At 41.4% G+C, this 27,067-nt stretch overlaps 2 protein-coding genes and 1 long non-coding RNA gene across 4 annotated transcripts; all 3 read right to left on the bottom strand.

The window, feature by feature from the left end:
* Positions 1-6,373: 6,373 nt before the first annotated feature.
* On the bottom strand, positions 6,374-7,691 carry LOC101741203 (uncharacterized). The gene is made up of 3 exons (XM_004925020.3): positions 7,386-7,691; positions 6,935-7,317; positions 6,374-6,679 (listed from the first exon to the last, which is right to left on the bottom strand). The coding sequence occupies exons 1-3, from the start codon at positions 7,414-7,416 to the stop codon at positions 6,440-6,442; spliced, it is 654 nt and encodes a 217-aa protein (XP_004925077.1). The 5' UTR covers positions 7,417-7,691; the 3' UTR covers positions 6,374-6,439.
* Positions 7,692-8,501: 810 nt separating this feature from the next.
* Positions 8,502-15,690, bottom strand: LOC101744457 (cytochrome b-c1 complex subunit 2, mitochondrial). 2 transcript variants are annotated; one of them, XM_021347268.3, is made up of 8 exons: positions 15,337-15,690; positions 14,468-14,697; positions 13,895-14,183; positions 13,030-13,157; positions 11,481-11,653; positions 10,216-10,335; positions 9,336-9,491; positions 8,502-8,647 (listed from the first exon to the last, which is right to left on the bottom strand). In XM_021347268.3, the coding sequence occupies exons 1-8, from the start codon at positions 15,526-15,528 to the stop codon at positions 8,574-8,576; spliced, it is 1,362 nt and encodes a 453-aa protein (XP_021202943.1). In that variant the 5' UTR covers positions 15,529-15,690; the 3' UTR covers positions 8,502-8,573. The 2 variants fall into 2 exon arrangements, with proteins under 2 accessions (XP_021202943.1, XP_004925096.1); XM_004925039.5 differs by having other exon boundaries at positions 9,336-9,503; positions 15,337-15,688.
* Positions 15,691-22,363: 6,673 nt separating this feature from the next.
* Positions 22,364-24,766, bottom strand: LOC134200918 (uncharacterized). Its single transcript, XR_009976027.1, has 3 exons — positions 24,139-24,766; positions 23,562-23,799; positions 22,364-23,154 (listed from the first exon to the last, which is right to left on the bottom strand). It is a non-coding gene; the product is annotated as an uncharacterized LOC134200918 (long non-coding RNA).
* Between the last annotated feature and the right edge of the window lie 2,301 nt (positions 24,767-27,067).

Genomic DNA, 27,067 nt, shown 5'->3' with positions numbered 1-27,067 from the left:
CCAAGCTAAGCCCGCTACAACCGTTTTAACAGAACTCCTTACAGACGGTATGACAGTTGTTACAAGGAACGTTACGAATTGGGTTTGCGCTGTTTAGAGGTAGTCAACCAAAGCAACTGTGCTATGCGCTACTAACGCACCTGACGGTAACAAAACCATTTGCGTGGTACCTACGCTTTTTTACGAGAAGGTAGCTCCATACAGCTATTTCTGCCGCGAAGCTATAAAAAAAGACGAACACCACCACTACAGTAAAATTGATACTTCGAGCGCATTTTTTTAAGGTGGTGATGGAATTCGCGCTGTGACTTTTTATTGTTTTAAATGGTTACAGTCAAATAGTTGCTTACGACAGACGATCTACCGCAGTGACCACTTAGATCAGAATAATTATGAAACCGCTACCTACAATTGTTCTTAAATTTTTTTTTTTTTTATTGCTTAGGTGGTTGGACGACCTCACAGCCCACCTGGTGTTAAGTGGTTACTGGAGCCCATAGACATCTACAACGTAAATGCGCCACCCACCTTGAGATATAAGTTGTAAGGTCTCAGTATAGTTACAACGGCTGCCCCACCCTTCAAACCGAAACGCATTACTGCTTCACGGCAGAAATAGGCAGGGCGGTGGTACCTACCCGCGCGGACTCACAACAGGTCCTACCACCAGTAATTACGCAAATTATAATTTTGCGGGTTTCACTTTTATTACAATTTGCTATTACAATATTACAATATCAATGCTAACAAACAAAATTTTAAGATTTGTCTACAAATAACTAATAACTTTTCAATAATTCAGTTTTGTTTTAATCGATGTACAATATTATCGTTGTAACATCCCTATTTTATATTATGTAACTAGAAAATTACCGACATATACCTTGAAAGGTCAAAAGGAAGGTCCATCTGATAAACTTTAATCCGTACAACATGTAAAAAGCCTTATGATCATTTTTGAACTTAATGGTTGAACGAGCTCACAGCCCACCTGGCGTTAAGTGGACATGGGATGCTAAAACATCATAACGTGAATGGCTTTAATGTACGAAGTGTATGTGCTTATCAAGTTAGAGTATGGAATATTATTTAGTAAACACATTCCTGTTACACTGTAAAACTCTTATAAGTTACTTTGTTTTTGTTAGAATGGACCAGTTGTCGACACACTTGATGTTAAGCGGTTACCAGAAAAAATGAACACCGACGTTCAACTTTGAAATGTAAGATCGAAGTTCCATCCTCATCCACATTGAGATAACGGCTGACACAATGACTAGGTAAACCAGAATTCATGACTGCTTCCGGGAAAAAATATGCCAGATGGAGGATCAGGGAGAGAACATTAGGACTTGCAGCGTACCCTACATTGAGTCTTTAAGATAGAAATTAAGGAACTAAATAGGCGTATACATGAGTAACATATCGAGGGGCAAAATAATTTCCTAACTATTTTCCATAAAAATTCTCTTACTAAACCCAACCAAACCATCTCATTGCCATTAAATTCATAGTAAATGAAGACCAGGCAGTAGAAAGGCTATGAATGCTGAAGATGCTGTTACCAGCTAGTAATGATGGAAGTCATTCTAAATCGTCGGCACACCTGATCCATACTGAGATCAACCGACATCACACTTATGTTCAAAGAGGCGTAAATGTCAAAAAGCTAAAAAAGGGCCTGGCCACAGCTACTGGCGGTGCGTTTTGCGGTGCGTTGCGAGGCGCGGCGAGCGGCGCTGTTTGCGGGGGTATGCCACAGCTAGACTAGTTGCGACGGCGGCGGCGTCAGAGGTGCACGTATTTAGAAAGCCCTATCAAATGTCCCTATCAAAAGTAGCACGATATTACCTTGAAATAAGTGCGTTCTTAGCTGAAGATATTATTCAATCAAGAATAGGAGCGCACCCAGTTAGAAAAGGAGAGAACTAGGCGGATTTCACACTATTTATTATTATATTAGGAATATAAGAACTATCCCGATAAATAGATTATTAATAGAAAATAGATTCAATCTTCACAGAGATTACCAGGTTCAAATCTCAATTTGCGTGTTAATTGGCGATGAAGCCTATCCTCTTAAAAATTATTCGATGCGCCCATATCCACCGGGTGGTTTAAATGCGGAACAAATAATTTTCGACAAAACATTATCCCGGGCAAGTGTCACAATTCAGTATGCGTTTGGTATTCTAACTAATAAATTTCGTATTTTTACGAAAAGTGTAAAGGCAAACAAAAAGCACGTGACATTGATTATAAAGGTTTCGTGCCTTAAGAGAAAGATGGAGACAGAGATGCAGATTTTCAGCAGTTTGTTTCCCAGTTTGGAGACTCCAATATTCATAATAGCGTACGCAGATCAAGACGGAATAATCGAGCAACGGTTCAAGCATCTAGAATACGAAATTAATTCGAATTTCAAATTTTATTTCAATAATCCTATCCAAGAGTATCTATGAAACCATTAGTACTAGAAAATTGTTTTATTTCGTCCCACATTTTTTTTATAACATGCCTATATTTATGATGTGGATGTTTTGACATCCATATTTCTGGTCTACTCAGTATTTCACTAATGAATTGTTCCACATCCATTATATTTTATTAGCTCAACGCGCGGTAAAAACAAAATGGTTTGTTTCGGTCGCGCGATGCCTCAATGCGTCCACCGACACCGCCGCGCGCGCCGCTCTGAGCTGTGGCCACCTCGATATTGTCTAGTACATTTGTTTCACTCGCACATGGCGCAGCTCGTCGCCGGCAGATGTCACGCGCCTCTCACCGCGCCTCGCAACGCACCGCAAAACGCACCGCCAGTAGCTGTGGCATACTTCATAGGTTGTCTACCATTTGTTTTCGCCGCTCCCGCTTGCCGCGCCTCACGACGCACCGCAATTCGCACCGCTCTCGGCTGTGGCCAAGGGGTAACATTGCACAACGCGCAAACAAATATCCCGATGACGAAAGTTTTTGTCGAGTTCGGTAAAGCTTTTTCTCTTGTTATTATCAACATTATATCGGTGCTTCGGAAGCTGCAGTCATTAATCAGAGTCACCGAAAGTTCTTCCGTAATTAACAAGTTTATCATAAAGAACATTTTTGCGACGAGCCGTGATGTTGACCTAAAAATTTAGTAAGCTTTAGTTCCGTTGATAGCGTTTAGCGTTGCTTGAGCGATCAGCGGAGCGGATAGCGACTGCTATAAAATAATATTTTGAATTATTTTCTTGCATAAATAACAGTAGTTATATTAAATACGAAATAGTGTAGTAATTAAATTAATTTGTGAAGGATCGGTATCTATACATATAAATAAAATTGGAGTGTCTGTTTGTAATATTGAAATAACCGCTTTTTACTACGTGCATATGAACATATATACGGTACATCCACCAAAATAACATTTTTTACAATTTTTGTCTGTCTGTTTGTCCCAGCTAATCTCTAGAACGGCTAGACCGATTTTGACGGGACTTTCACTGATAGGTAGCTGATGATATAAGGAGTAACTTAGGCTACTTTTTTTAGACTAGCTTCGCCCCGCGGCGTCACCCGCAGTTATTGTCGTACCGCGCGCAACATGGCGGGACTATAATAAAATTTAATGTTTCCGAAGCGAAGCAAGGGCGGGTCGCTAGTCGGAAATAAGACTTAACCTTTATTAAAGATTACCAGATCTACAACAACTCGTTTGATGTAAAGCTTTTAGATAAAAAAAGCTCTTAAATAATGTTAAAGTAACATTAAAATAGGTACCTATGCGAGAAACTTCTTTAATGTTTTATTTACCGTCAACCTGCTACATTCATGACCCGCGCCTTTCAAAGTGGACTTGATTTAGTCTATCCCTCTCATTAGTGACCTCTCCTGTGACCTGGTTCCTTCCACTTTATCTTGTGTTTAGGTGAATAAAAGAAATGAAAATGTATGGCAATATCAGTAGTATTAATAATTACACCTGATATTAAAAATAGTGAAGAAACATTGAAATATCACAAATGTGATTTTACATAAATTCATTAAAAGAGGCTTGTGGAGAGTATTAAGCGGTAGGCAGCGGCTTGGCTCTGCCCCTGGCATTGCTGAAGTCCATGGGCGACGGTAACCACTCACCATCAGGTGGGCCGTATGCTCGTCTGCCTACAAGGGCAATAAAAAAAATAAAAAAATGGTGCATTGTGTCCACGATCTGAAGGAAACAAGAACTACTTCGCTATACATTGCGCGCCCATAAAAATATGTCCAAATAGGCATTTACATACGCTTGTAATGACTTTTCTATATGTGTTACTTTACATATTCTATGTTTCTTCTCTTTTTTTAAGCTGTAATAATCTAAATCTGTGTGAAAGACAATAAATAATTTTATTATTTTTTATTATTATTTAATTATGTTAAGAACCCGAAGTGAAATATTGGGAAAAAATGACAATCACCCCTCCAAGTTTGAGGGGGTTTAAGTAACGATTTTTAACAATCAAGCTTATTTACACTCAGATATAAAATAATACCAGATAAGTAGAAGTAGTTTTCTGAAAAAAATACCTTTTTTACCATTTCAATTATTACCAGGCTTACAGTGTCAAAGGCTTTTAGTAACATACCTACTATAACCTTAACGTTTTTTTTTCTATTCCAGGGATATTCTTGTTTTTAGCAGTCGAACGAAAACTGATAAGATTTCAGTGCAACCCACGCAGAATTATTTTGAGTTATCTTGAGAATTGGTTTTGTGACCTTTGCAAAAATCTTTGACTGTTTAACCGAAGAGCGAGTTTATTTTTTATTTTTTTATTGCTTAGTTGGGTGGACGAGCTCACAGCCCACCTAGTGTTCAGTGATTACTGGAGCCCATAGACATCTACAACGTAAATGCGCCACCCACCTCGAGTCAAGTTCTAAGGTCTCAAGTATAGTTACAACAGCTGCGCCACCCTTCAAACCCAAACGCATTACTGTGTTAAGGCTGAAATAGGCAGAGTGGTGGTACCTACCCGTGCAGACTCACAAGAGGTCCTAGCACCAGTAAAGGTTGGTTGATTTTTAACTTGTGGCTGATAGCCATCGTAAAACACAACATATTTGACAAATGCCTGAATCTCGCTTACGACATTTTCAAGATAAGGTCGCATACAAGTTCCGAACAACAACATTGGAACCGTCGGTCTACTGAGCAATATCACCGGCTCTGTGCAAGATCTTTTGTCGTTTAAGCCTTCCACAAACTCAACATTCACGCACGGTCTCCGCGGTACGGCAGCCAATCAGGCCGCCCGCGTGTTGCCTCTGATGTATCGGGATACCTCGCTGGGTCAGAACCAACCTGCCGGGTCGGAACGCGATACACTGCCGAGCAGGTTACTCTTCCACAGTAAGTTCAGCAGCGACGGCTACGCGGACCGCAGTCGCCCCCGCGTCTTTCCGTCTTCTGGGCGCCAGTGCGCTAGAGTCACCCCTTACTCGGTAGGCAGCGGCTTGGCTCTGCCCCTGGCATTGCTTAAGTCCATGGGCGACAGTAACCACTCACCAGCAGGTGGGCCGTAAAAAAGAAAAAAAACTTAGGTCGTCCCGTGACCACCACGGGAAGGAGACTGCCTCTCAACTGCCCTAACTGCGCCTTCAATCAGATCGGTTTCATAGGAAGGCCTCCTGCAATCAACACTGCACCTCAAACACGTGGTCAACCCTAAACCACATTTCGGCCCCTTCTTCTTAGTCATGTATTTCTTTTCTGAAGGTTTTTTTTTTGTTTCATGCTGCACATATCAATAAGTTCGCAGGCCTGAAGTTGTGCGCTTACTGGAGTCCATAGACATCAACCCTACTAAGCAATAAATCATTTGAAAGAATATTGAAGTAAAGATATTTATTAGTTTGGAATAAGTATCATATTATACTATATTAATTGACTAACAACTTGATTTAATAGAAATTATTTTATTATATTTCATATAGATAGATGTACTTACTTTTGTTTTGTGGTGTTGAAAAGCAACGCTTTCCTGCCAAAGGATAAAGAAGCTTCAAATCAATTGATAACATTTAGTCGGGCTCTTAATCAGTAGAAAAGTGTATTTGACACCAAGGTACTTTATTAGGTATCATTACAATCTGTCCATTGTGCCAACAACATAACCTTTTTGCATCTAGCTCTTACTCTTAGTTTTAGTTTTAAAGATAAGGCCTTTGTTATAAACATTTTAAACTTTAATAGTCTCAAGGTGTGAAATGACATTCATATATTATCTATTGATACTAGTAACTTAATATCAGGTGAACCATTCGTTGCTGTCCTTAATGAAAAACAGATTTGAAGAATATTAGATAATTTGGTATAACATTTGTCTACAAACTTTCAAATAAAAACACATTTTCAGTGTAAAACTATAATAAACACAAACTTTCCTACATTTTACCATAAATTTAATATTTAAATTTAAGCTTTGTATGTATCAGTATGTTTGTAATTGATTTTCTTGTCAATCCCAAGCAGTTGACGTATAATGAACTCCGGGAGTCTCTTGTGTCTCCAGCGAGTTGGTATAGGGGTGTAGTTCGCTTTTTGAATCTTCTCCGCAACATATTTTTCTGCGGAGAACTCATTTGCGTTCTGCACAAGAGCTAGAAGTTCATTTTGAAACTTTTTTTCTTTGATTTGACGTCGACGTTGCTTAACCTAAAAGTTATTAATATACTATTAGTTTTATTATATTTGTGTCAAACATAATAAACATAAAAATAATAATTTAAACTGAAGACTGACACATTTAAGTTTTATCATAACATGTACCATATTCTTCATTTATATTAGTAAAAGTCAGTTCATATTCAAAGAGGGTGCACTTCATAATTATATCTTTAAATTACATCTCATGGTCCAGAAAGAATCAAGACATTTATTATTACTTCTATGTATATAAGTTTTGCATACCCTGGCCCAGCGATGCCTCATCCTCTTCCAAAGCTTCCTCCTTTGATGTTTCTTCATCTTTTTCCTTCTAATCACAATTAATCTGGCTGCTTGGATTTCCTCCTGTTTAAGTGAAGGTAGACCAATCTCGCCCTTACCCCAATCTTCCACAAGAGGCAAAATGGATCGAGGATTGAGTATAGGTACATAAGGGATTGGGTCTTGTTTTACTCGGCTGATTTGAGGTTTTTCTGTAATCTCAAGACCAACAGTACGCGGTGAAAATAATAATTTGTGCGTAGCGGATAATTCATTTTTTTCTTTTGGAAGATTAGCAATAATATTTGGTACACGTTTCGGTGTTACCCCCCTCAGTGTAGTTTTAATGTTTATCCACCGTAAATCTGGAAATTGTAAAGATAAATTAGTATAAAAATAATAGGTACATAACCTCAAAAAACTATTATCGTACATTTTACGGAATTCTGAATTGAATTCAACATTTTTGCTTATTTTGAAAATGTTGAAATAATGTTACATAATGCTCTATAATTCAATGCAGACTTTTGTAACTAAACAACGTATTTTAAACGCGAAAATAATATTGGATTTAATTGGATTGACGTTTAGTTTATAGCTTGTTACGTTTAAAAAGCAAAAGGTTCAAAGCCCATACATCCAGCAGTTGATTTTGATTTGGATAACATTATAGGTAGTCAAAATGAAATAAAAGAATTTTTCAGTAAAATGATGTGCAATTAGAGTTCAATGGACTTTATAAAACTAGCAGCATTAGAGTTTAGGAGTTGTTACTCTTTTGGCATGTTTAGATAGGGATCGGTGTGTTTTCTCAACGTTTGCAATGTTGAACTGAAAGTGAAGCAATATTACGCACATCTGTATTAATAAATAATTTATTTAATTGTAGATTGTTTATTGATATGATAGATTAAATTTGTGGAATTTGATACTTTTTGATTGTCAAAACTTGATTTTATATAATTTGTTTCATTGAAATATAAAATATAAAAATAAAAATACCGGTGTACGAACTCATGAACTGGTGGTCACCGAAGCTCATGGATATCACTACACGAATAGCTCCATCCAACTTGAGAATGAGGTCTTTGCCTTAATTTTATTGTATAACGGCTGTCCAGCCCTTCAAATGTGAACGAACGCGCTCGTGATGGAAATTGTATATTATTTGAAAACATTCAATCAATCATCATCAAGTTACTTCATCTTACCAAGGGATAATTTTACTCACTGAACAGTAAAATGTCAAAAAAAATCCCAGTTGCCATACTACTATAACATTTTTTTTCATGTTTGTCAACTGCATTTTTCTAGTTTAGTAACAGGCATAGCTAATAAATAGGTATATTAAGTGTATAATCTATGGCTAATACACTACAACAGGTGATGTATCTAACCGATAATATACCTATTCAGATTCTTTTAATTCAGAAAATAAATGAGAAAGCTAATTTAGTACATACTATTAAATTATAATATTTAAACCTTGGGTGTCAATTGTCGAATTTCAATCATTAGGCGAATACTTTTAAATTAAAAAAGCTAAAGATCCAGTTATGACATTCTTTATTGAATCAAAATTAATTACCTACAACCTCACATTAATTTGGTATCAAAGCGTTCATTTGACTCCTAATTCTGCATCGTGTGGCACCGCGTCGACATCACCTACAACCGCCATTGCCATTTGCGAACCTAAAGAATAAATTTTCGATTTTGATTTATGGGAACTAGAACATTGGACGAGCACTGTTTATGTATGTACCGAGCTGATACCTAAATATAATTTTGTCTATAATATCATCGTCTCATTTTTACCATCGCACCGCCCGTCACCGGAGTAGAAGTTCATCCATACTACCTGGAGCCACTGCGTTCATCCACGGTGCGTTACCAGAGATCTTTTTTGCCACTTACCATCCGGTTTTGGAATGAGCTCCCCTCCACAGTGTTTCCCGAGCGCTATGACATATCTTTCTTCAAACGAGGCTTGTGGAGACTTGGAGAGTACTTAACGGTAGGCAGCGGCTTGGCTCTGCCCCTGGCATTGCTGAAGTCCATGGGCGACGGTAACCACTCACCATCAGGTGGGCCATATGCTCGTCTGCATACAAGGGCAACAAAAAAAATGAGAGATCGCACTACGACAGTATTTTAAGTTAATCCAAGGCTTTTATATCATTTGTCTAATTATTTGCAAATAAACGTGTATTTGTACCGTCTGCAAAAAAAACGTTACTTTACTTTCTAACCGAACGCACTCGTCCTGATTATTTTTTCTTATCACACATGAGAACAAAAAACCAAAAGTAATCATTAATTTATGAATAAATTATAAATAAATACATATTTAGAGATGCCTGGACATTACAAGAACACTCACATTTACTAGATATCATTTTCGCAGTACAAGAGATTTCATCAGGACACAGCATATCTATCACTGACATAGAGTTCTTCGCGCTGTCGATCTGAACATTATTGGCAAGCTGAAGAGCGAGGCCTTCTGATACTTTCACACAATCTTCGTCATGTAGAGCTAAACTCACCTCTAAATAGTTAATGAAACTTTAAGCAACTTATTAAATAAATATGAAATCAACTGGATGCAAGAGAACAGTTTTCAAGAACAAATGATCGTGTTGAATAGGAAAACTATTTCGTTTGCTTTACATTGAAGTGTGTGTACTTATATATTATAGCATAGCATAGCATAGTATTAGCATAGCATTTAGTATATAACATACCTAATTAATAGGTGTAATCTCGTATGTCCCGTTTTGAAGTCGTCGTGGCCTAAAGGATAAGACGTCCGGTGCATTCGTGTTGAACGATATGCCCCGGTGTTCGAATCCCGCAGGCGGGTACCAATTTTTCTAATGAAATACGTACTTAACAATTGTTCACGATTGACTTCCACGATGAAGGAATAACATCGTGTAATAAAAATCAAACCCGCAAAATTATAATTTGCGTAAATACTGGTGGTAGGACCTCTTGTGAGTCTGCACGGGTAGGTACCACCTCCCTGCCTATTTCAGCCGTGAAGCAGTAATGCGTTTCGGTTTGAAGGATGGGGCAGCCGTTGTAACTATACTGAGACCTTAGAACTTATATCTCAAGGTGGGTGGCGCATTTACGTTGTAGATGTCTATGGGCTCCAGTAACCACTTAACACCAGGTGGGCTGTCAGCTCGTCCATCCATCCAAACAATAAAAAAAAATACATATATACTTTTGAAAGTAAATAAATCTCTATGTACTTAGTCTTTGTTTTCCCACATCGATTTGCTTGAAGTTCAGATCTCCGACATGAGCGAGGAACTCTGCAGCCGACACGGCCGCCTTCCGAGCAGTGGCCGCGCGAGTTTTCGCCACGATACCTTTAAAATGACCGATATTAATTTAGTGACTCGTTAAACTATCTATCAATTTTAAATATATCCCGTTGTGTTTCTATATTCTAGAAGATTGCACAAAGTGGGAATGAGTTGCTCGCTCCGGGCATTTCAATATTGTAATAATTGTTATGTTATTATACTCATGTAAAAATGAATATTTAAAAATATCTAATATTAAAAAAAATATCTAATATTTAAAAAAAAAAGACATGCCCGCTGAGTTTCTTGCCAATTCTTCTCAGGACGGAGGCGAGTTCTTGTGAAATGGCGGTAGTTCTTTTTACGTTCAACAAGTATGTACTTTCATTTATGTTGAATAAATTTTTTTTTGATTTGATTTGATTTGATATTGCAAATTGGAACATTAAGCGTAGGTATGATAAATATACTTTGTATTTACTATCTTTGTGCTTAGTGCGAGCTTCTTAACGTTCTCGATAGCGTAAAAGTTAACTCAGTTGGAGTTAGAACGTTTGTTTGCGTTTGCCGCTAGGGGCGCTGTTCTAACTCCATACAAATTTACCAATTATCAATCAAAATGATTATGGTTGAATTTCAATCAGCCCAACTAATGTTAAAAGATTACCGTGTGGAGTCTAGAGATATTGCAATATACATGCAACAGCCCACCCAGGACATGCGGTTAAAGACTTAATGACCATTTAAATTGATGTGATACTGTTACGCGCTGGGGTTCGGTATACATAAATGTTCCACCAAAGTACAACTTAAAACTGTATTTATCACTTAAAACAAACACAGAACACTTAAAAATTCATAATTCGTTTCTCCCGCTTCGCTTCTAGTGATCCGTTCGCTGTTTCGCTTCGAGTAGTTCCGATTACTAACTGACTGCGTGCCATCTCTGCAACGCTTTTGTAGTTGATACGATATCCCTAGAATTATCAAGAATATTCCACACAAGTCGAGTATTTTCGATGTGGGTGTTTTTGCTATCAGATAATAGAAGGCGTTGTACTTCTCGGGCGTTCTAGACGTTACTAGATCCTTTGATATTCGTTTCGGCTATTCGGCGATATATGGCATTACTCTTACCGGCGTAACAATACATTAACGTACGCTAATTACATTATCAGTTTTTTTTATAAAACCAACATTAAAATTACCAAAAATTCCTGTTTCACAATAAGACAAGTTAAACGTCTTGTATTCGGTAAAGATATCGTCTCCCGCCATTAGCCCGAGCGGCGGCTGAGGCGTCCTGTCAGTCCCGTGCTGGCCGGCCTGCATGTTCCCCGTGCCGCAAGCCGCCGCTATTATCGCGTGCTTGAACAAACACCTGCACGATGAAACAATAATTTAACAAAAAGATGTGTGGTGTCGTGGTACACCGGATAGGAACGAAGTTCCTTATTATAACAATATTAATTTTAAGTTCTATTCGAGGTATAAAGAAAACAAAACTGGAGGTTTCGCAACAACCCATAGTGACTCCGTAACGTGCGAACTTATTGTGGTACACTTCATTCGCGGTTGTTTGCATAAGATTTAGTGTATTGCGCAAACGAACGCTCTGAGATCGTGGTCAATGAATGATAAAAAATGTTATTTTTTGTACGTTATTACAAAGTTAAGTCGTACACTGTGTGCATTACTAATAAAAATCTTACGTTACGGACGTTTTTTCCCGGTTAGGGTACCCCTCCGCATCGTCCCATAAGGAACTTCGTTCCAAAAATAAAACCGACTTCAGCAAAATAAAATTAGAATGAGAATCATCTTTTTTTTTTTCCTCTACGTTTTCGCTGGTAGCCTAAGAGGCTATTCCAGCTACGCGCGGACGGGTAGGTGAGCTCACGCGTTCAACCTGAGAGAATTTGCTAACAGTAGCAAGATAAGTGCTTGGCAAAATCTACCACCGGATCAGAATCGCGATCCACTGAGAAGATCCGGCGTGAAACTCAGCGGCCTAAACCATCAATGTAGTCGAAGTCAATTAAATATGCATCATTAAGCATAACACAACGGCTACTGGTGAGGTTTTGATAAAATTTAAATGTGGCGCCATTCAATCAATGGTTCATCTAGAACAATATTCGAATATTTCTGCCGTGAAGCAGTAACGCGTTTGGGCTTGAAGGGTGGAGCAGCCGTTGTAACTATACTGAGACCTTAGGACTTACATCTCAAGGTGGGTGGCGTTTACGTTGTAAATGTCTATGGGCTCCAGTAACCATTTAACACCAGGTGGGCTGTGAGCTCGTCCACACATCAAAGGAACAAAAAAAAATATTGAGAAACTTTACCTTTTTTTAAATCGGCCATTAATACTCGTTTAATATTAATTAATACATGGTTCTAGATTAAAAAAAATCATCTTATTAATGTGAAAAGTAAAAATCCAGTAACTTTAGACAGACTATGTTGGACCGTATGTTCTGCCTGTTCAAAGGCAACATAAAAATTTTTTTTTAACATGTTTTCATAAAGTCGTCGTCGGCTCTGCAGATGTGCTGTATAATGTGGCAGCTTAGGTGCGTCCTCTAGTGAGGTCAGCTCCTTATCAGTAGATATTTGATTATATGATCTCAATTCCTTTTCGCTTCAGCCGTTTATAATACCTTATACTTAGCAGCAAATAAAAATGAAAGGAAATTGTTTAGCGATGGCTTATTTTTGAAGTAGTTGTATAGTTTTAGTTGTGTGTGTACTAACGGAACGTCGCAAGTGCCACATCCAGGAACTGCCAGGGCAATCCACGTGTCGCTGTCGCGTCCAAGATCGAAGAGTTCAAAGCCACCACGGGGACAGGACTGCTTCTCTTGCCTTTGCTCTGGCATCTCCTTTATGAGGAGTTTATGTGACAAATTAAACCATTTAAGACACAATTTTTAGTAGATTCTGCTCTATTTTGTGTACTATTTACTTACTTCTATTACTCTTTATTTGATTTCTTTCAAGGCATTTTACACATGTACATTAGAACTCATATCTCAAAATGAGTGGCGGCATTTACGTTGTACCACTTAACACCAGGTGGGCTGTGAGCTCGTCCACCCATATAAGCAATAAAAAATATATAAAAAATACAGGTTTGAAGTGCTAAGAAGTTTTTTTTTAAAGCAATTATCATTTTGACATCGTTAAATTATCTATCCCAAGAGAATTCAAGATAAAAGAAAGACTTTCCACCATCTGCCTCAGAAGCCTCCTGAAGTTTTTTAGGAAGACATTATTGGGTAAATCGATGTACGAAGACTAAGAGGCTGCAGCCTAGTCAGATGGTCCGTTCAATTTCGTTCAGTTCTCAATCTCAAGCTGCAAGAAGTTCTTTATGACGTCAAGGACATATTACACAGATAGAGAAGCATCAAGAGTAAGAAATCGGTCTCTCATCAGGGAATCACGACCCTCAGTAATGAGGAAGACGAATTTAAGACGTGAAATACTATACTTAATTTTAATTAATAAAGGCATAACTAGATAGCATAGTCGGCTAAGCGGTGGTAACGTTTGAATCATATGTCCTTACCGTTTGTCTATATTCCTGAAACAACTGACAAAGTGTACATAACCTTACCCTTTTGTATTCAATTTTCTCTGCCAACTTCAATGTCTCTTCAAATGGTACGCCAACGCTTCCGACTGTACAATGACTACTCTTGAAATGAGTCCTAGCGAAGCAGTTGAGTGAGTTATCAGTCATTTCGTCGATCCGGCCTTCTTCGCAGAACACAGAGTTAGACAGTTGACCAGTCCAGCAAGCCTTTTGGACTAGATCAATCACTCTCTGTTCAGGATGAATTCGAACTAAGTCTTCACGAATAAGAGTTTTCCGATCTTTTATTTCCCACGGATGGTAGCAGCATCTTGACAAAGACGAATCAGAGTGAATAGAAGTTATTTTAGGTGAATATTGTCAATTATTGGCGGTATTAACTTTGGTATTAGCATTTACCAACAATAACTTTTATTAAAATTGTATAAATGGGAATTGGATCAATGAGTAAAATCATAATTCCGAAATTAAAATGCAGTGCTGGCGGCAAATAACTGCTTGGAACCACCCCATAGATTGCTAGTGGCCGTAGAGCGCGGTGACCGTACCAGATGGGAGGTACGCTCGTATTCAATGATTGAGAAGTATATTAACCTGGAAGCAACGTCCAGTAGATAATTCTTGAGCTCGCTGAAGACAGTGGGGGGACATCGCAACGTAAAAGATATATTCTGCCTGTCGCTCGAGCAAGTGATGCTCCCTCCGTTTTGTTGTAGATAACGCATTTTCGCAAAGGATGTGTACCCACAGCCAGTAGCCGAGGAGGCAGCTCGAATAAAGTGCGAAGCGCCCAGCTGATCATCGATTTCGTAACGGGAACCGGCCTGGGAATCATTGAAATATCTTGACTTGAAAAAGATGACACTTCTGCAGTTATAAACAAAAAAATGCTGCGTGTGCAACTTGGTGCACGTGAAAGAATTGAAACTTCTTTTGCGGTGTGTAGTATTGCGGTTTTCTTCATTTTTCATCCTTAAATCAAATTTCTCTTGTAATAGGGGATGCTGTGTATAAAAGAAAAGACCTAGCTGGCTTTGTCCTTCTCCTCTCTCCACGGTCGAGTGGTTCGCGAGACGCTCTGTCTATTTTCTCACTCTCGCTCTTCCTAAATTGTATCTTTTCTCTCTAGCCGTAACATATCTGTGGCGAGTTAATTTTTACTCTCAACACGCCTAAAGCAGTTTCACCTCAAAAACGATTCGTTCATATTGATCTTTACTACATCGGAAGCCTGTAATTTACCCTCGGTACTTACATTTATTGCAAAACGTATTTTCTAATGTTGTAGTTAGCGTTTTCGATATTAAACGACAAGTCGAACTGTAATTAATTCATTCATTCATTGCTAATTAATTAATAATTCATTGCTTAAGAAACATTAGCCTCGTGGATCGAAGTCGACGCTATTTAAAAGCTAAGCTTCAATTGAGCCGTAGGTACTACTTCCAGTCATCTATACATACCTGATACATAATTGTGCAAGCAGCAATTTGAGAGCCCAACGGTTTTGCGGCTGCCACCTTTATGCCATTCATCATGACCGACCTTTGGACCTCCATAGGACCGTAGTCTGGTCTAGGCCAACACGCTCCTTTACTGCTTCTACTGGTGGAGACATATCTATTTTGGTTTGTTATTCTGAATAGCCGTTTCATGTTACAATTATCGCTGGTCAGGGCTTGGACCTGTTTGTTGGCTGGGTTATAAAATCCACAGAAAACTTTAGCCGAATAGAATAAGTAATCAATTCAGTAGATTAGTTTACAGTGTTGACAATTTTCTGTCTGACATAAACAGACATATCGTAGTGAAGTATGGCGATTGCATTCTCTTTGGGTGTTTTATAGTTTGGTGTTCTGAACCGGTTCAAAGAGTATGTTTTCATTATTATCTAGTTAAATGTTGAACCATATTCACAAGATTTTTTTTAGGTTTAAATTTTATCTAGAACTGGAAAGGTTGTTTTCTGGGGTCACAATAAACCCTTTTCTTTATATTTTTCACGTAGGTACACTTTCCATCCTTTTTTTTTTTTTTTTTTTATGATTGAGAGATTACTGGTGGCCCGAAGGCCTTTCCAGTTTCACCAGGACAGGTGGGCGAGCAAAGGCTCAGCCAGGAGGGGTGGGATTTGCTAACAGCTGCCCGAGCGCCTCCGAAGGAGACCTAACAACTCAAGAGCAATTGCTTCGCGAAGATATCTACTACCGGATCGGAATCGCGACCCGCTGAGAAGATCCGGCGAGAAACTCAGCGGGCTGATGCATGGGCTAGGTTGCACGTCGACCTCTTTGTCGAGTTCGACGAGTACGGTTACTGAGGTCCCTAAGCCTGCTCCTAGTATTAGAGCTGAAGGCATCTAATGCAAAGGTTATTGGATCTGATGGATCCGTAAGGACGTGTCTAGGGCGTCGACGGTGACTGGCTCCTGCATGATCAGGATTCGGTGCGTAGTCAGCGGCGGCAACGATAAGGCGATTATCATGACGCATAGCCTTATCGAAGTACCGTTCCGACGCTGACTTCATGTATTTCTGGATTGATTCAAGGCCCAGGTCGTCGTGTAGGTCAACGTTCCTCACGAACCACGGAGCCCCGACGGCTAACCTGCAAAAGCGAGATTGTAGGGATTGGAGGGTGTCTATGTGTGTGCGGGCCGCGTGAGCGAACACCACACTCGCGTAAGTCATGATGGGCCTTATGCAAGTTTTGTAAAGTGTCACCTTGTTCCGAAGGGACATTTTACTCCGCTTACAGATCATGGGATAGAGTCTGCCGAGAATGAATGCAGCACGGTCGCGGACTGTTTTTATGTGTGGGCGGAGTGTCATGGATGCATCCAGGGTGACTCCCAGGTACTTAACCTTCCTGACCCAGGGTATAGGTTGGCCGAAGAGGGTGATCGGGGGAGTGATATTTCTCCTCCTAATGCGGGAGGAAATAAGCGGTGAGTTTCCCCTTTGAAATAACACTGCTGTGCTTTTCGCCGGGTTGATGTCTATGCGCCATTTTCGGAACCACTGTCCGAGGGCTAACGCTGCGCTCTGGAGTTTACTCGCGATTAGGGACTTGTTTCTACTTGAGTAGTAAACGGTTGTGTCGTCAGCGAATAAGGCTAGCTGGGTCGGCGGCGACCGGGGAATATCATTAATAAATAAACTAAATAAGAGCGGTGAGAGAACGGAGCCTTGCGGCACTCCAGCCGTGAGTGGTCGCGGGGAGGAGCGGGTTCCCTCTACTCGATATCGAAAAGAGCGGTTCGACAAGAAGTCCCGTATGATGAGCACGAGACTATCCGGCACGCCCATGTTGAATAGTTTGAAAATCAAACCGTTGTGCCAGACTTTGTCGAACGCTTTTGCGACGTCGAAGAAGAGAGCTCCCGTGTATAACGGTTTTGGTCGATTAAGTCCCACAAGAATGTGCTCCGTGAGGCGGTGCACCTGTTGTACGCATGAGTGATTTGCACGGAATCCGAATTGTTCATCGATGAGAATGCCCTTGGATGAGACGAAGTCTCTGAGGCGTTTGTAGAGCAGACGCTCATACAGTTTGCCTAGAGACATGAGGAGGCTAATCGGGCGATAACTCGTCGGATTATTTTTTGGTTTACCGGGTTTGTGTATGCCGATAACGTCCGCTTCTTTCCACACCGTGGGAAAGATACAGTTAGCCATAGCGGCATTGAAAATAGATGCCAACATCACGATGAGTTGGACGGGTAAAAGTTTAATAACGCGGTTAGATATACCGTCGGAACCGGGAGCCTTGCGAGGACGTAGGTCTTTGATCAGGTCTTTAACTTCCATTGAGGTGACGGGCGGTAACGCGTCCAAGGGTGACAAGGAGGCTCTGCGTTCTACCTCACTGTCTACTAATTCTACATGAACAGGGTCCGCGGATTGAATGCTGGGCATGCACTGGGCTTGCAATGTATCGGCCAGCAGCTCTGCTTTTTCGTCATCATCGAACGCCGCGAGTCGGCCTGAGGGGCCTACGAGGGGGGGCATAGTTACTACCGTATCCGATTTGAGAGTACGAGCTAAGCGGTAGTAAGACCTTTGAGAGGGCGCGAGTCCTTCTAAGAAATCAGACCATCTGGCATCTCGGACTTCGGTGATGCGAGACTTTACGTCGCGTTGTAGGGCACGCATTCGAATACGATTTTCCGCGGTAGGATACCTATCGTACGCACGGATCGAGGCGTTCTTAGCTCTAAGGAGTTCCCTAATATCGTCGCGCAATTTGAAGCGGTGAAGGAAGTCCTCCGCTACAACTTGCTTCGATGACCTATCTAATGTCGAGGTGATGTGTGACGTTACGATGTCTATGGCTTCAGCGGTATCCTGAGGAGACGGGATAGAGTCCGGACTAAGCGGAAGCGATGGTGGATCAGATTCAGCCAGGCTGATGCCCAGCGTGTGCCAATCCACCACAGTCCTCGTGACGGGAACGGAATCGGGAGCGCGACCGAGCTTCATAATGACGGGACGATGGTCTGAATCTAACTCTGAAACTACTTCAATCGAATGTAAGCGCAGAGTTACGTTTTTTAATAACGCTATGTCGAGTATATCCGGGCGATGCGCGATATTTAGCGGGTAGTGAGTCGGGGTCAGCGGAGCGACGATATCGAAGGCGAGATCATCGACTAACGCGTCGAGGCGCCTGCCATTAGGGGTTGAGGTGTGAGAGTTCCACCTGACGTGTTTACAATTTAGGTCACCCGCCAGAATGACAGAGCTTCCCATTCCGAGCAGCGCCTCAATATCACTACTTAGAACAATTTTATCCGGTGGAAGATAAACGGACGCGATAACGATCGGCGCGTGTCCAGTCAGTGAGATTCGGCATACTGATGCTTCGATGTTAGAAAGCGCGGGGGGGTCGAGTGGGACGCAATGCAGGGCTCTTCTATAGTAAATGACGGTACCACCACCACGAGCAGTGAGCCTGTCGTTCCTAACCATGTTGTAGTTCGCGATTTTAGGGTCGCGGCGCGCGGGCTTAAGCAGGGTCTCCTGCACCAAAAAGATGTCAATTTGATGGTCTCGCAAAAAATCACAAACCTGATCACGTTGATTTGCGAGACCGTAAGCGTTAAAAAATCCTATCGTTACGGATAGGGGCTTGATTCTACTTATGTACGCCATTGATTACCGGCGGAGTGAGGGGAGGACGTACGTATTTAACGACGCGTATACGTCAGCGTATTCTTGCACAACGGCGATAAAGTGTTGTGCAGTGGAGGCGGCGCGGATGGCGTCGCCCAAAGCATTAACGCGATCAAAGTTGATCGACTGAAAAAAGTCGATCGCTAGAGCGAGATTGTCGGACGCGGTCGGAGGGCAGGTCGCGGGAGAGGGACGAGTCGCGGGGGAGGGACGTATCGCGGGGGTGAGATGAGTCGCGGGGGAGAGAGTTGTAGCCATGTTCGTGTACGGCAACGGTTTAGCCCAGGCCGAGACGCTGGGCACCGACGCCGGCACGAAAGCAGGCTTAGCCTTCGGCACAGAGGGTGCCGTGGCTTTGATGTCTGGGCCGAAAGCTCGGAGGCGGTTTTGGCGGGCGACGCGGCGATTTATTTTAGGGGCTCGGGGGCAACCACGGTAATTCGCAGGGTGACCCTGTGTTCGGCACAGGACGCAGCTAGGCGGTTCCGTAGCGGTTTTTTGATCGCGAGTGCAAAGGCTCGTGGCGTGATCGCCCAAACACTTGACGCATCAGGAGCGCGCGTGGCAATTACGGGAAGAGTGCCCGTACAACTGACAGTTATGGCACTGGCTCGGAGTGCCTTTTTTATGAGGGGTTTCGACGGTTATTCCGGAAAGCCTACAGACTGTTCGTACGTTGAAAATTTGCTTGCCCTCGGGGGTAGGCTGGAGAGCGACGAGAACCATATTGTATGGCTCCCTCCCGCGTCCTGTGTGCATGCGGTGCACGGAATTGACCGGCAGACCTTGTTCTAGAAGGTCGGCCTTGACGAGATCGGCATCTAATTCCTTTGGGATGCCGCGTATGACCGCGCGAAGTTCACGCTCCTCCTGAAGCGTATAAGTGTGGAAACTTATACGCTCCTTTCGGAGGTAGCTTGAGAGGGCCCTATGGTCGTCGGGTGTCGTTACCTTAATTTGAATCCCATTCGCGAGGTTACGGGCGCTGATAAAATTAATTTTTTTGGCCTGAAGGGCCAGGGAAACTCGGTCCCAAGCTGCCTTCTCTTGAAGGATTACCGGGGGAGGGGTCTGAGTTTTATTTTGTGCCACTGGACGCGGCGACGGTGTGGCACGGGCAGGGGGAGCGACGGGAGTCGGAGGGCGAGGGCGCGACGCGTTCGCGGCTTTACTAATTTTAGCGGCCGCGGGAGCTCGGGATTCCGCAGTGCGCTTCTTACCCTTTACCAGGGTGAATCCATCCGTCGATGAGGCGGGGGCGAGGTCGACCTCCATGTCCGAGTCAGAGTCGGAGGACGAGGAGGCAGCAGGCTCGGGAGCAGGCGACCTACGGGCAGATGCAGGACGTCCGTCGGACCCTACGGAACCCGCGGATGATCGCGCCAGGGGAGCGGCGGTCACGGCGGACGACGCAGCAGTTTTACCCACTAGTATAGGCGACGCGGGAGCGGCAGGCATGGCGGACGCTGCGGTGTACGACGCGGGAGTGACGAGCACGGCGGAATCCGCGAGAGGGCTCACGGCATGATCGGCCTTGAAAGCCAGAAACTCAGAAGTGAGCTTAGGGTGGCGAAGTCGGAGGAATTCTGTAAATAAAGCTTCCATGATGTCTGACCCAGGTGGGGCTGTCCCGGGTCTTAAACACACTCGCCTTGCGAGGCCCCAACTTCTCGGTACTTAGCGGTTCGATTGAACACAGGTGGCGATGCGGCACAATTACTGCAGGAAAAAGAAAGAACAACAAAAAAAAGGAAACAACAAAAATAAACCAAAACAAAACAAACACTTCCAGGAACACACTTTGTCGGCAGATGTGCCACGAACAAAAGCCGGGTGAACAAAGGCCGGGCTAACAATAAAAACCAGGCGAACAATGGCCGGGCGATTGAGTGGTCGATGAGCACGTCCGCAGGCGGCGGGTGCTTCTGTCGGACTGACTTTTCATCCTCAGTTATCATCCGGTCTAAGAAGGATTTGATATTATTCCGACCAAGCACAGACGTGCATATGCCGAATCGATAATCCAAATTATTTTGACTTCATTAATGTGGGGGTGCCACATCTTGAATACTTTAATACGGATCATTTATTCCAAATGGTTTGGAGGCTGATTTAATCTCCTTGCAATCTCCGATGTTGTCAAAAATTTATCTTTCTCCAACATGGCCTTAATAACATCGTCGTATATCAAAAGGTGGTTTTCGCACCGAACGTGGCTTAACTTTTCATACCGAAATCACGGATTCAATTCTTTATTCTTCACCTTCTGCTTGTCCTATAAGAAACTACATCTTCACCAAAAAAGTATCAACATGCTTCTGTAGCATTTCTTTTTTGTTGAAATTCGTATTAAATACAATGGTATGAAATAACTCGATCAGTAGCCATGGGTAACAGCATCGCTACGTACCTACCTTATTTTTTTTTTATTACGCTTGTAGGCAGACGAGCTTTCTCTTTGGGTGGCCCCCCTGATGGTGAGTGGTGACCGTCACCCATGGACTTCAGCAATGCCAGGGGCAGAGCCAAGCCGCTGCCTACCGCAAAGACCTAAGACTAATATGAATCAATTTTGTTGGATAATTTCTTACGTCAGTATGTATTCTTCTTCATCATAGTTCCTTCACTGCTGAGGATCGCGACCACATGTGACGTTCCTCCACAGTGTTCGATCATGGGTGGCATGAACCGCATGGTATAGACCTATTGTGGATTATATATTATATTTATTATATACTAGCGACCCGTCCTCGCTTCGCTCCGGAAACATTAAATTTTATTATTGATACCCGAGTCCCGCGATTTTCGTACCGCGTGTGAAACCGCGGGGCGAAGCTAGTCTAAAAAAAAGTAGTTACTCCTTATATCATCAGCTATCATAGCATATCAGTGAAAGTCCCGTCAAAATCGGTCCAGCCGTTCCAGAGATTAGCCGGAACAAACAGACAGACAGACAAACAGACAGACAAAAATCGTAAAAAAAATATTTTGGTGTATGTACCGTATATATATTCATATGCATGTAGTAAAAAGAGGCTATTTCAATATTACAAACAGACACTCCAATTTTATTTATATGTATAAATTACTATCAGTGTGTATACATTACGCAATAAAATAGAAAAACGAATTAGCGTCAAGTAAATATGCTCTCACGTGTTAGATATTGTGATCTGCATAGCAACTGAAAAACATTATTAAGGGGAGACCGCATATTAAATGAAACAACTATTATTGAAGACATTAAATAGGTTTTTTTAATGCAATATGTAGGGGAGACCGGGGCAAGATGAGATAGCTAAGACAAAACTCGCTGTACAAAGACAATTATACTGTTTAATTAAATTCTTTAAGAAAATAAGTAACGCTTATACATTTGTTTCTTAAAATTAATAATTTTATCAAGCAAAATCACAGAAGTTTTTTGACAAATAATGATTAACGATAATGTGGCGAATTTCCCGTCTTGCCCCATGGACGGGGTAAGATGGGAAATGCTATGGGGCAAAAGGAGTACGTATTTTAATCGGGTAGACAGCGTTCACAAATGTGTGCCTCGTCGTCTTCTTCATCTACTTCGGCACAGGAATCGTGTGTCCAACCATGGCAAATACTGCAGATAGCCCAACTCCCGGTTGACTCTTAGTATAAGTAACCACAATAGATGCAGGCCCAGTCACCGTCCTCTAATGAAGATGAACTATATTCCGATTCGATTTTTTTGGCGAGTCTTTTAGCTTGGTGCTTGTTTTCAGTTCTTTTTATCTTCTTATTTCCAACTTTGTGTATTCGTTTTTTACGCCAATCTTCTCCTGTCATGTCGGTTTCTTCATTAAGTGGGCTATCTATATGATTTCGCTGAGCCAACTGATAAGCTATTACACGAAGTTATTTTCCGGTTAACCGTGCTTCCTGCATACTTAGTAGTTACCGGAATCAGTGTCGTCATCCACAGTATCACGAGATTTTCTTACACGGCGGCGGAACATCATATGTAGCAGAGGCTCGAGGAAGCCCCATCCTGTTATTAAGAACCCATAAGACCCAGAACTTCAGGGTCCCATTTGCCACGATCTGTTTTTCGTTTATAGTTCCGAACCATTGTATCTGAGAAAAAAACTTTGTGAGAAAAGCAACGATATATCTTGCTTATGTAGAAGTTACAACAATATGTACTTATACTTTTTTTTATACCACTAAGTCAGCAAAGAAGCTTACAGTTCGCCTGATGGAAAGCGGTTACCGAAGCCTATGGACGCTTGCTTAACCAGGTTGCAATACTATCGATAGGTAAGTGGGTACACAGAAGAAATTATTTAAACCATAAGGAAGGGGCAAAACGGGATAGTATTCCGTTATGCCCCGATCATTGTGCCCCGACCCACATGTATTCAAATAAGTTGAAGCAATTCTAATCTTAAATCTTACCGGCGCAAAAATCTAATCTGAATTTAAAGTGTTATAGTACTACAACACGCTGAGGATTAAAACATTATATTAATTCAAGTACTTACATGTCTGCACATCAGTTTGTTAACCAAAAACCGGATAAGAACACTTGCAAAATCAGTTTTTTTCCTATACAACGCAAAAACGAGATCCAATACGTTCGCTTTGCTCGGACGCACTTGCGCAGTCTGAATTTCGTGCAAATGGCGCCGTTACCGGTCCGAACACGATTACCATTCATGGACAAAAGCTTATTTCCCGTCCTGCCCCGAACTTCATCTTGCCCCGGTCTCCCCTATGTTCCTACGATGAGAATTTGAATCAAACTAATCTTTTTTATCATAAATCGGCTGACGAATTTAGCTTAAGTCGTTAAGCTTTTACTAAGATTTTACTAGTGGTAGGACCTCTTGTGAGTCCGCGCGGGTAGGTACCACCGCGTTTCGGTTTGAAGGGTGAGGTAGCCGTTGTAACTATACTGAGATCTTAGGGTGGGTGGCGCATTTGAGTTGTTGATTTTCATGGGCTCCAGTAACCACATAACACCAGGTGGGCTGTGAGCTCGTCCATCCATCTAAGCAATAAAAAAAAAAGCTGTAGATATCATTATAGGCAGAAGTCTTATTTACATCTCTGTCGTACATTTCAATTCCGTATATTTCCGAAGCCAAGCATTACGACAAATGATAACAAAAACGTGGATAGAGCGGTCCATAGAGTTTAAATAACATTCAAATTAAACAAACGTAGTGTTTTCTTTCCGAGATGTTTATAAATGTTCTAAGACTTAAACAAACACGTTAAGTAGTTCATAAGAAGAACGATTATATGTTTTAAACAAGGCTTCACGTTTATTAATGGCTTAACTCACGGTGCTACGTCATTACGTAAACATAATTAACGGGGTTACAGGGTGTACAATTATTTAGTTTACAAAATAGAATACCCATACCATATAACTAGTAGAATAAATAACCATTCTGATCCTTTACACGATATTTCAGATGTTCAGGACTTAAAAACTTGATTTTATGTGTTGACCGGAACCCACAGACATCTAAACGCTGCAACCCACCTTGAGACATGAGTTCTTCTAAGGTCTCAGTTTTTATAGTACAACGGCTGACCCACTCTTCTAACCGAAACGCATTACTGATTCACGACAGAAATAGGCAGGGTGGTGGTACCGACCCGTGCGGACGCACAATACGTCCTACCACCAGTAGTCGAGCTAGCGATGATAATCGAGCTGATTAATATGATAATAATTTGTATTATAATTTTAGGATATAATTTCGGAACAACAATTGAAACATACCTAAACATTATAATGTTATATTCGCATTCCGGGTGGACACTAATTTATTTCGTAAATAAATAAAATAGAAACTAAATTATTTAGACACCAAGCAATCGTATCTGTAATAGTAATTCTTGCCTTTAATTAAAGCTAAGAACATAAATCGTGTAGGTACCATTTAGACTGTAAGTACTGATAATAAAAAAATGTGAAAATCGAGTCAAATAGGTTTAAAAAAAAAGAAAGAGTTTAAAGCTTTAAAACGATTTTTAAACAGCTCCATGATTAACAGATCTATCCTGTGAATTAAAAAAGTTTTTGGTTTGAGTTAACAGGGTGAGGATGAGTTAGCATTTAAAGAATACAATTGAGAGCTTGAGAGCTCGCATATCAAGGTTGGTTATCGCCGCACTCAAGTAGTGAAGTCTACGGGCTCTTGTAACCACTTTACAGCAGATGGGCCGTAAGCTCATTCACCCAGCTAAGCAATTAAAAAACCCCACATACGTAATGTAAATACAAATCCAAAAATATACTGTTTAAGTCGTTAAAATTACCCAAATTGCATAAAACTTAAATTAGAATTCTATTTACAATAAGTATCTAATCTTTTATGATAAGTATTTCAAAACTTCTTCGAAGGCTCCCACAAGCAAGGAGTCTGTAAAATTTCTAAGCGTGGCGGAGTACTAAATAAAGTAGCTATAGTAATCTTGCTAAAAGTAAAATTACATATAAATAAATTTTGGCAATCAACCTATCACTTTTATTGCTTTAATCATACGATATGAGTCGATATGAGTGAGATATGATATCTCAGAGTCTGAGTAGGGTGACAATAATGTATTGAATTTGAAGGAATGTAACTCAATATGGGATATTTTTGATCAGAATAGATAGGGGTTAAACAATATGTTCATGACTACGTGAATTTTTAAAACAACGTTGATACTATGTAAGTAGGGGGAAATAACGCCTGCGAGATAGCCGGAATTCTCGGATAATATTTGAGTACAAATTCTATATCGGTATAACGAAACTAAAAACTTTTGAATCATATTGCTTAGGTTTGAAGTTGTCGTAATTCGTTGTGGTAATCTAACACCCCCGATCTCTTCGGCCAACACATACCGGCCAGGAAGGTAAAGTATCTGGGTGTCACTCTGGGTGTCAGAACGTTACTTCGACTGAGATCTTAGAACTTATATCTCGAGGTGGGTGGCGCATTTACGTTGTAGATGTCTATGAGCTCCAGTAACCACTTAACACCAGGTGGGCTGTGAGCTCGTCCATCCATCTAAGCAATAAAAATAAAATAAAAAAAACAAGGCTCGACGTAATAATCGCCTTGTCGTTGTCACCGCCGACTACTCCCCGAAAACTGATCACGCAGGAGCCAGCCACCGTCGACGCCCTAGACACGTCCTTACGGATTCATCAGATCCAATAACTCTTGTATTAAACTCTTTCAGGTCTAACGCTATGAGCAGGATTGGAGACCCCGGTAACCGTACTCATCGATATCGGCAATGATTTCGACGTGCAACCTAATCCATGCATCAGCCCGCTGAGTTTCACGCCGGATCTTTTTTTTTTTTTTTTTTTTTATAATTTTTTTTTTTTTTTTTATTGCCCTTGCAGGCAGACGAGCATACGGCCCACCTGATGGTGAGTGGTTACCGTTGCCCATGGACTTCAGCAATGCCAGGGGCAGAGCCAAGCCGCTCGATTCCGATCCGTTAGTAAATTTATTCGCGAAGCAGCTGCTCTCGAGTTGTTAAATCTACTTCGGAGGCGCTTAGGCGCCTGTTAGCTAATCCCACCCCTTCTGGCTGAGCTCGTGCTCAGCCAACCTATCCTGGTGAAACTGGAAAGGCCTCGGACCTTTAAAAAATACAAGATATATGACAGATCCCTGAATTTCTCTGGGCAGCGTCAAGTTGATGAGATCGTCAGCTCCAATATCCACTGAACAGAACACTACGTGAACCGTGAAATTTTTTTTATTGCTTAGATGGGTGGACGAGCTCACAGCCCACCTGGTTGGTGTTCAGTGGTTACTGGAGCCCATAGACATCTACAACATAAATGCGCCACCCACCTTGAGATATAATTGTAAGGTCTCAGTATAGTTCGTTACAACGGCTACCCCACCCTTCTAACCGAAACGCATTACTGCTTCACGTCAGAAATACGCAAGATGTTGGTACCTACCCGTGCGGACTCACAAGAGGTCCTACCACCAGGTTTAACCAATGTTAGCTGTTTGTT

The sequence above is a fragment of the Bombyx mori genome, chromosome 21 (assembly GCF_030269925.1).
Source record: "Bombyx mori chromosome 21, ASM3026992v2".
In the NCBI taxonomy this organism is placed as follows: domain Eukaryota; kingdom Metazoa; phylum Arthropoda; class Insecta; order Lepidoptera; family Bombycidae; genus Bombyx; species Bombyx mori.
Note: the sequence above shows the minus strand (reverse complement) of the source record. Positions and strands in the feature narration are given on the sequence as shown.